Raw genomic sequence first — 10,030 nt, 5'->3', positions numbered from 1 at the left:
TTGAGGTCGAAGCAATCCCTCCTGAGGTGTTGCAGCCTGCCAGCACAGGCCGAAACCTTCTGTCCTGCTACCAAAGAGACCAGAGATGGATTAATTTGCCCGTGGGGTGGAACAAGTGAGAAGTCAGGGCAGTTTGGTGCCCAGGCTCCGTTAGGTTTTCGGGAGAGGCCTGCCAGGCTACGTGCAATGGGGCCCCGGCCAGAGCCGTGGGGAAAGCCACTGCGGGAGGGGGGGGAGAGGAAGGGGAAGCGCTGCTACGCCTGCTCCTCCCAGCGCTGGGCGGGAAAGCAAAACTTCTGCCGGGCTCGGACGAGAGGCCGAGGGCTTGGGGACAGCCCAAGCCGGGGCCGGAGCCCCCCCAGGCCGGCGGGGACAGCCCGGGCTGCCCACTGCCGCCATGCCTGTGGCGGGGGAGCCGCCGAGCGCGGCTGCTAATGGGCTGGAGCCGATGGCCGGCGAGCTGCAGTACCTGCAGCAGGTCCGGCACATCCTGCAGCACGGGCACCGCAAGGACGATCGCACCGGCACCGGCACCATCTCCGTCTTCGGCATGCAGGCTCGCTACAGCCTCAGAGGTCGGCACCGAGGCGGGACCCGCGGCCCCAGAGCCGCCCCGCAGCGGTGGGGGTCGGGCGCCATCTTCTCTGCCCGGGGGGCTGCGGAGGTGTTTGGGGGCAACCCTGCAGACCCCTCGCCCTACTCCAGGCTGCCACGACTCAGGGACACCCCCGGCAATGCTTTTTGTATTTTAGGGAGGAGTGGCAGTGCCCCCGGGTGCGGTGGTGAAAGGGGGAGGATGGGGAGGGAACCTTCCTGCTGTGCGGGCAGAGGAGGGAGAACTGGTGAAATAGGATTGTGTATGCTCGAAAAGTTTCCCCTCAGCCTCCTCTGAGGTAGGATTGTTTATCCTATAAAAGTTTATCCAAATCCTCCTCTTTCTGCTTTCTACATGCCAGGCCTACGTGGCCCCGCATGCTGCCCCATGGTGTCCCTGGCGGCGCTCTGCAAAATCCCCCTCTGCAAACCATCGACCTCCATCTGCCGCCGCACTTTGCTCCAGGAAAAGAAAAGGCAGGCTCTTATCTTCCTCGGTCCCAATAACAGCATTGCACATCCTTTCCCAGCGTCTAACCTCATCTCCAAACTCCTGAGCATCAGATGAGGACGCTGTCCTCTGGAGAAAACACTAGGTCAGCTCGCCCTAACAAATTGGTGGTCATCTCTGACAGCTTGTATCTGTTTATTATATTTTCAGATCAGTTTCCACTGCTAACAACCAAGAGAGTGTTCTGGAAAGGCGTGCTGGAGGAGCTGCTGTGGTTTATCAAGGTTCAGTATTTGGATGTCTCTATCAGTAGCAGGCCTGCAAATAATGTCAAAACAACTTTCTGGTATGGAATAGGTTAAGGAATTTGGGATGGCTGCGGGTACTTCTGTTCATGCAGCAGAACGCACTGCATGCTCAAGACCATTATCTTCGAGACACTGTGTATTTTCGTGAAGACTATTGCATTGTTGCAAATCATTTTTTTCCTCTGTTTCAAGGGAAATGGCCTCATACAGTGAGTGCTTGTGCTATTTTAGCAATGCACTGCAGTTGCAAAGCCTAATACAGTCTTATTAGTGTTTGTGTAAGAAATAGTAATATGAAGTAGCTTGTAAACAATTTAATGATCCACTTTTTAATATTGAGGTAGATTGTATTGATTTGAATAGAAGCAAGCAGTGAGGAACCACAGATGCGGTAAGACTGATGTAAACATTAGGCTTTTTAGCAGCAAAAAATGAGACCTAATAGAGCTAATAGCTGTAGGTAGAGTACTAAAATTCTGTAGATAATATGTTGCTGTACAAGGGTTCTTGATATGTTGTGACAATGTACTGGTGTGTGAAAATCTACCTAATCATTTCCTAAATAGCAGGACTCAAATACATACATATTTTTTTTAAGTATCATTTTTCCAGAGATAAAAGGCTAGATACTCCCCAAAACAGAACACTTGTTATGTTGGATTTGTGAGTTTGCTGATTTGGAGTTGTTGAGGAGCTCATTGTTCTACAACTCTTGTTGCATGACTCTAGGTCATTTTGTAACATTTTAAATTTTTGTCACGCTAACAAGAGGGATTTTAAGACCTTAAGCTCATTATAGGTGGCTTGGGAAAGACAATGTCTAGGCCATCCATTTTTTGTTTACTTTTATCCATCTGAAAGCAAAATGTTTTTCTCTGTAGATGTGCATGTGAAATGATATACATGTACTGTGGGTGACCTTGAGACTGTACTGTTTGTGTCTTCACAGTTAGAATAATCCTGAGTTAAATAACAGGGCATAACATCTCAAACCTCAGTCTAGTATGTTACTCACAAGATTTATTCTGTCTAAGTGCAAGAACAGCACTAGTATAATAGTATAGTATAATAATCAGACTGTTTATCCTTTATGTTAAAAGTGGAGAGATGTTGTTGAATGGCAAAGCTTAATGCAGCTGTTTTGAATCATGTTGTCTGTGCTGGGATTAGGAGGTAGACTTTGTACTGTCTGTATTTTGTAGGGTTCGACAAATGCCAAAGAGCTCTCTGCAAAGGGTGTGAAGATTTGGGATGCCAATGGATCACGTGAATTCCTGGATAAGCAGGGTTTTGGCACCAGAGAGGAGGGGGATTTGGGACCAGTTTATGGTTTCCAGTGGAGGCACTTTGGAGCAGAATACAAAGATATGCACACAGGTAATCAGATAAAAATGCATTTGATTGCTTAGTGGGATGCCTGTAACACCTCACTTCTGGAATTCTGTGCATGGTTTGGATTATTGTTAAAAGGACTGTTCACAGGGTGACCTGAAATTGAATGAATAATCTGTCAGAGAGGGTGAGTTTTGCTTTCTGAATCTAATTATCCTGAAAGAAGTAGCATTATATGTTGTAGTTTGGCATTTATAGAACAGAGGAATCATAAGATGTGTGTTACTTTACTTTAATGTAGAGTTGGTATGGGCATTGATAGATGGAAAGATAGGTATTTGTATTGCAAACCAGAAACGTGAGCTAGCTCAGTGTGATGGCAGTGGGACACAGACTGCGCTCTGAATTCTAACACAGGATCCTAACTCCATAATGCACTTGTGCTGGCAGGAGCTGATGTTAGTGCACTATGTCCATGGGAGATTGTGGAACAGAAAAGTATTTCCATTTTAGCTGGAACTATATAGATGTATCCATAGTTGATGATGCTGTGGATAGAATAGCTGTAACAAATTTCGATGTGATGCAATATCTGTTGATACTATTTTCAGTGGAACTGGTCCATTAAACTCACTCTGAAGTGTCTGGATGGCTCTTTCTAAATCATCGAAGCAGAGGACATGCAAAAACTTAAAAGGACTGTCATAAAAAATGAATCAAAAAAAAAAAAAAAGAATATCCCTGTCTGGTTGGTGTGATTTTTTTTAACTCATGTAGAATATCAAAATGGTTAATTGTATTTTTTCCTGCATTTTCTTGTCAATGCATTCTCAAAGTTGACATTAGTTATAGATGTTGTACTTAATATTGGCATGTTGACCGCTGGCAGAGTACAGTTTTATGTTAACGCAGGTGGTCCAGATGGTGAACTGACAAGTCTAAAAACTTACAGAAATGTTTTATGTTTGCTTTACTGAATTTAAAAGAACTGAGGCCTAACATAGTGTAGCAAAAATGAACAACATAAATACCCTTAACTTTTGTTGCTAATGGATTTTGTTATGTTTTGCTACTAATGGATAGGTAATTAGCTTCAGGAGCTAACAAAACCATTTGAGAAGGCTTCTGGCACAGTGCTGCTGGCAGAAGAAATCCCTGAGATGCTAATTATGTATTACTACTTTGCTTCCCAGCTAGCTTGGGTCTCTCCCTGTAACCATAATTTGGTGTTGTGTTGCAATAAGAGTTATTAGAAAAAATTAGTTACCAACCATGCTGATTCACTGGCATGAGTCAGAATAATGAATAACAACTAATGACTCTTTTATTTTGGAATCCATTCTGCTGGTAAGTTAATTCCAGTGAATTTCGTGTATAATTGATATTGAGCCTAAGATCAGCCAGCACAAGGGTCAGTGGGTGAATTATAATATCCTGCAATATATGAGATGAAAGTTCCCTTCTGGCACTGAATGTTATGGAAATTTAGTTTTTATAAATGACCTTGTGAGCTCTAGATCATAGAATCATAGAATGATGGTTTGGGTTGTAAGGGACCCTAAAGCTCATCAAATTCCAAACCCTCCTGCCATTGTTTTCTGGGATGTAATGTTCATGCAGACTTCTTCTTTGGTCTTAAAAAATGTCTAGTTGTTGATGCTTGGAAGAAAATGTTCTAAATAGGAATGTTCCCATTTGAACGGGTGCTAAAGGTACACAAGAGATTGTGGGACATACTGTAATACCATCATGAGAATTTCACAAGCCTTAGAGCACCCAAAGGAAGACTAAGAATAGCCTACACTTGGAAGGTGCAAACTGATAAATCTAGTCATTTTCAAAGTTCCACTAAAATCTTCAGAGATTGGGGTATGACCTTTCAGTGGGGTGTGAGCTGGGCTTTAGAAATAAATCATGATTTGAATCTATCTGACTTAGATCATATTTGGTATCTTTCTTCAGATTATTCCAACCAAGGAGTTGATCAGCTGAAAAATGTGATTGATATGATCAAAACCAATCCAGATGACAGAAGAATCATTATGTGTGCTTGGAATCCCAAAGGTACTGAACAGCGCACATTAAGGGAATGCAGTTGAATGTTATCTTACTGTATGATAACCTAGGTTCTGATTACTGTGTCAGCAATCAGTTCCATCTTGGTGTCTGCTTATTCTTCATAAAACTACCAGGAAAAAGTAGGTCACTGAGAGCAATAAAAATGGTCAGGGGTTATCAGCTTGGTTCTCTTTCTACTTAATTCTCATGTTCAGGCCTCATAATTTTTGAACGATTACTCCAAAGTTTTTCTCAGCAGCTTAGAGTGAGGGATATACATGGCTACCAATGACAGAAGTTGTTATGTTAAAAAGGTTAAAAAAAAAAAGTATACCAAAGCAGTATGTCTGTTTTTAAGACATATATTAAACCATAAACTTAAAACCTTGCAACTATAGAACAAAAACTTTATTTGTGTTGTAATTATATTCTTCGGATATATGTGTGTCTAGATGCCTACTCACTCTGTAGCACTGCCTCTAAATAAGAGCTGCTGCTAGAGTACGTTCTACTTCAGCAGCAGTAGTTCCATGTCCACAAAAAAAATCCCCCCAGCATTTTCCACTTAAGTCTCTACAAGAGGTTTCCAAGCACTGTTGCTGGTATTTTTAAGGTTAAACATTCTCTGATACCAGGAGCGGGTTAAAGTTTTACTTACCTAGCTGTAAATTTACTATCTTCACTTTTAAGTGTAGATAATCACTCAAAAGATCTTTTGTTTGCTAATTAGTTTATTGTTGATCACTCAGTTTTATATCAACAAGCAGTAAAGATACATTGCAGTGAGAAGAGCGTAAGATGAAGCTGTTGGAAGTTGCTTTAGGGTACACGCTTAATTTTAGTCTTAATGCCTTCCTTTAGGGAAATCAATTGGCTCACCTAGGTGAGTAAAACCAAACTGCTGTGCAGCATTATGGCGTAAATCTGTTCTGTGGAATATCTGTTTATGATTTTTCTAATCATACAGCCCAGGAGACAGGTTGTCATGACCCAGTCTTAATTGCTTAGGCAGCAGGTGCTTTTAAACAAGAGAAAACAGAATGATAGTGCAGCTTGATATTGCTGTCTACTATATCTCACCAACTGCTTGTTCAGTTTTTGCATTTTCTATGTTTATGACACGAATGCAGTTTTGACTTTTTTTCCCTTTCTTCCTGTATTGCAATTCCTAGATATTTCTCTGATGGCTTTGCCACCTTGTCATGCTCTTTGCCAGTTCTATGTTCTAAATGGTGAATTGTCTTGCCAACTCTATCAGAGGTCTGGAGATATGGGACTAGGAGTGCCTTTCAATATTGCCAGCTATTCGCTGCTCACATACATGATCGCCCATGTCACAGGGCTGAAGGTAGGCTAATCGATCATTTTACTTGGTGTTGTTTGAAGAGTGACAAAGTTGAGACTCTGGTGTTATGTCCAAAAAAACTGGACTGAACAGACTTTTCAGATTCTTGCTGAAATATGTGTAAAAGAGGTTGGCAGTTGGGATCAGCAGTGTAAGAATTCTTAAGTTCAGGTCAAACAGAGGAGATCCTCCAGGTCTCTTTAACTGAATGTGTGAAAACTGACGTGTTCCAGTTCTCTTCTACTCAGAAATCTTAACTGAGCATTTGTTGTTGGGATAACAACGAACAAGTGGTTAAATTTTGTAGAATTTGTTTTTTTGTTGTAAGTGACAGCTTTTCTTGTAAGCAACAGTTCAGCAGTTGCTTTCAAGATTCCACTTTGGATATTCTGCCCACCTAACTTCCTGTATTTTCAGTTTTGTGGCTTTATTTAATTATTTATTTGTTTATTTTTCCTACTGTAGATGGTTATGTAGAGTGGCAGTATGTGCTCAGATGGGTACTGCCTTATTTCCAGAGCTGTATTTTGTAGTTTGGTAGAATAATTTAAGTAGACCACAGCCTTACAAAAGCGAACCCCCCTCATTTTTAGAGCACTTAAAGATTAAACCATCAAGGCCATTTGGGCCTGATCCTCCTGCCACCAGCAATATGGAAGGGAACTTAAGGTAAAATAAGAAAGTAGGGAAAAGTCAAACTTCACAGCAAAAGAACAGACATACTTTTAAAAATAGGCCAAAGTACTAGGAAAAGCAAAAATAACATTATGTCCATAAAGCAGCTCTTCCCCCACCACCACTTCCTCTCACAGCTTTGATGGTTTCCTTTTTTCCTGTGGAGAGATCCACAAATCTTTGCTTTTAAAATCCAGCACACTGTGAAATATTACAAGGAGAAATGCTAGGGGATACAGAGCTCTGAATAAGTATTTTAATATCCTGGTTTGTATAAAATTGCAAATTAAATAGATTTTTAAAACATGTGTATTGGGAAGCGATAAATTTTAGTTTTCAAATTTTTTTGCCCTACTTATCATTAGTTGAGAAGTAATGCAGCCTCTGAAGACAGACAATTTTGACCACTCAAGGTAGGTGTCTGAACTAATCATAAAATATCCTGCGTTGGAAGGGACCCTCAAGGACTATCAAGTCTAACTCCTGGCTTCACACAGACCATGTGTCTGAGAGCGTTGTCCAAACACTTCTTGAACTCCAGCAGGCTCAGTACCAGGACCACATCCCTGGGCAGCCTGTCCCAGTGCCCAGCCACCCTCTGGGTGCAGAACCTTTCCCTAACCCCCAGCCTGACCCTCCCCTTTCCCAGCTCCATGCTGTTCCTTTGTAACTAAGTACAAGGAAATTTTCCTTACCCTTTCTGTACTGTAGCAGTGTAATCTCTGAGTACCAGACATTTAGCATGATGTATCCAAAGGCTCATCTACATTGGTCAGAAGTTGATAAAATAGCCAGTAAAACTTACGTTAAATTAGATTTTTCAGGGTTGCTTAATCAAAGAACTTTCAAGCCTGCAAAACTCATTTGGATGCTGGATAAATGCATTAGCCTCCATTGCCACAAACTACATTGTTCAGCAGTGGCTAAGGCTGCTAGTTTGAAACAACTTCAGCCAGTCCTACTTGCTGAGGATGTGGAAGAGAAAGCTGGATGTCACTGCCACACCTGTTTCCAACTGGGTGAACAGATCAGTAGTACTCCATTCAGTCACTCTAACTGTTTCCCGAGGAAGATTTCAAGGATACATTTTTTTTAGTACATTAATGGGAATTTCATTATGTTTTTATTAACCATGCACGCATCTGGGAAGAGACTGTCCTCTGAAGTTTGCAAGGATGTCTTGATAATGTAATCCCGTACAGAAGCTGCAGTTCCATGCTAGCTGTATGATGCTAAGAATCAACACTGTAGACATTTTAATGTTGTGCTTTCTTGAAATCTGACTATTAGAACTATTTTCCTTTCTCTTCAGCCTGGAGAGTTCATACACACATTAGGAGATGCTCACATATATCTGAATCATGTGGAACCTCTAAAAATTCAAGTAAGTACTTACTCCGTGTTCTTGTATCCTTTTATCTTCCACAATGCTCATCCAATACAAAGTTATCTTGGTGTTGTAATTACTATTTTGCAGATACTCATTTGTATGGCTTTTCTTACATTTCTGTGCTAATAATTGTAGTATTGAAAATGGGTATTACCATAATAAACTGCCCTTTAACCTATGTTCACCTCTGTTTGCAAACAGAAACATAATACAAACATGACTGAAAAGTACATCAATGTACCATTCCAGATTGAAATGTACTATTCCAGAACCAAGTTAGAGATCCAGAGTCTGTACCTTACTTTTGACTTCATTATTACAAAACCTTAGAAAACCATTCTGCCTAATAGGATAAACTCAAAATAAAATGTCTTTGGAGTATATCAGAAAAGGCTAACTCATCAATTCATGTTCGTTAGTCACTACTACTATTTGGTTGAATAAGGGTATATTTTCTTCAGGATCTAATTTGGTGCAGTAGAAACAATTAGAATTTTATTTGATTAGACTTGGCTCGGAGTGAATATCCTCACAATTCTCACAATTTGTATGCTTCAAAACCATCCAGAGAACTAGTTACTGGTTTGGGCCCTAATGTTCCCATGAGAAACTGCAGCACATTGGATGCACATCTGGGTCAGAATTTCCAATTTAGTTTCCTCTGGAAGGAATTTAATTTGCATCCATGAGAATTGCTCTACAAACTGAAACTGCATGCAGTGCATTCGGACACTGCTGCTTCCAATCAAAATACTAAATTAGATACTGCCAAACTGTATTGTAATTATTTGCCTTTAACTCTTCCTGGGGAGGGGGGAGAATCTACATGGTGTAATCTGAACTGAGATTAATGAGATCAAATTTATAACATAAAATCTCTGCCTCCAAGTATTACCTTTGTACAATAAACTAAGGATATGCTTTTATTTCAGCTTCAAAGGGAGCCGAGACCTTTCCCCAAACTCAAATTTCTTCGTAAGGTTGACGACATCTGTGACTTCAAGGCAGAAGACTTTGAGATTGAAGATTATAATCCTCATCCACCTATTAAAATGGAGATGGCTGTTTAATGCAATAGAACAGCTTCTATTAACATGGAAATTTACCTAAGCTACTTAGCTTTCTCTGTGCTTACGGTAACTTTTTTTTTTTATATACTTCAAAAGGTATATGCTTTATTATTGAAAAATAAATGGGTGATAATAGGTCACTGTTATCTTCAGTACTGAGTTGTCATAACAGAACAAATTTCTAGGCATGGAAAGCACTGCTGTTTTTTCCATCTGTTACAAAGCAGAGTGGAATTCTTAGCTTCTGTGAGTTGAAAGAGTTTGGATTATTCCTTCTGTGTAAACAATGCATATACTATGCAGATGTTACCCCAGCTTTAGGTTGTTTGTGAGATGGTTTTCTACACATCATTTCAGTCAACAGCGGCCATTTCAGTTACCATTCATCTACTATTTCTGAGTTGTACTTGCATAGATGATTAATTTAGTACTGAAAATAAGAGCTTTTATGTGTGATAGAGGATTTCTTCAAGTTTATAGAAGTCTTTAAAATGCATATGTTTAATAAAGCTTTTTTTTAAAAAAAAGTCTTTTGGAATGGATGATGCATATTTAATTTTAGTATGTTTGTAGTAGTAAGTAAGAGCTGGGAAACAAAGGTACATGCTGTTAGTCAATAAGAGTTGGAAAGCAAAGGTGAATTCTAGTTTAGCAGTCTGCTACCTCTCTGCTACCATGGGCAACAGTTTCCTGTATCTCCTTACATAAAGAAATCAACTTTCACTGTAAAACTCGTGTCTTTCTGCCCTTATTCACTCCTATTCAATACATTAATACTAGTAGAAAAAATGTATTTTAATTTCCAAC

At 40.3% G+C, this 10,030-nt stretch overlaps 1 protein-coding gene across 2 annotated transcripts; it reads left to right on the top strand.

Annotated features, from left to right (window-relative positions):
- The first annotated feature begins 249 nt into the window (after positions 1 to 249).
- Positions 250 to 9,750, top strand: TYMS (thymidylate synthetase). 2 transcript variants are annotated; one of them, XM_027451979.3, is made up of 7 exons: positions 250 to 575; positions 1,256 to 1,329; positions 2,556 to 2,730; positions 4,648 to 4,749; positions 5,916 to 6,091; positions 8,076 to 8,147; positions 9,086 to 9,750. In XM_027451979.3, the coding sequence occupies exons 1-7, from the start codon at positions 398 to 400 to the stop codon at positions 9,221 to 9,223; spliced, it is 915 nt and encodes a 304-aa protein (XP_027307780.3). In that variant the 5' UTR covers positions 250 to 397; the 3' UTR covers positions 9,224 to 9,750. The 2 variants fall into 2 exon arrangements, with proteins under 2 accessions (XP_027307780.3, XP_038031101.2); XM_038175173.2 differs by lacking the exon at positions 9,086 to 9,750 and adding an exon at positions 7,129 to 7,176.
- Positions 9,751 to 10,030: the final 280 nt, after the last annotated feature.

Source organism: Anas platyrhynchos, chromosome 2 (assembly GCF_047663525.1).
Source record: "Anas platyrhynchos isolate ZD024472 breed Pekin duck chromosome 2, IASCAAS_PekinDuck_T2T, whole genome shotgun sequence".
Classification (NCBI taxonomy): Eukaryota; Metazoa; Chordata; class Aves; order Anseriformes; family Anatidae; genus Anas; species Anas platyrhynchos.
Note: the sequence above shows the minus strand (reverse complement) of the source record. Positions and strands in the feature narration are given on the sequence as shown.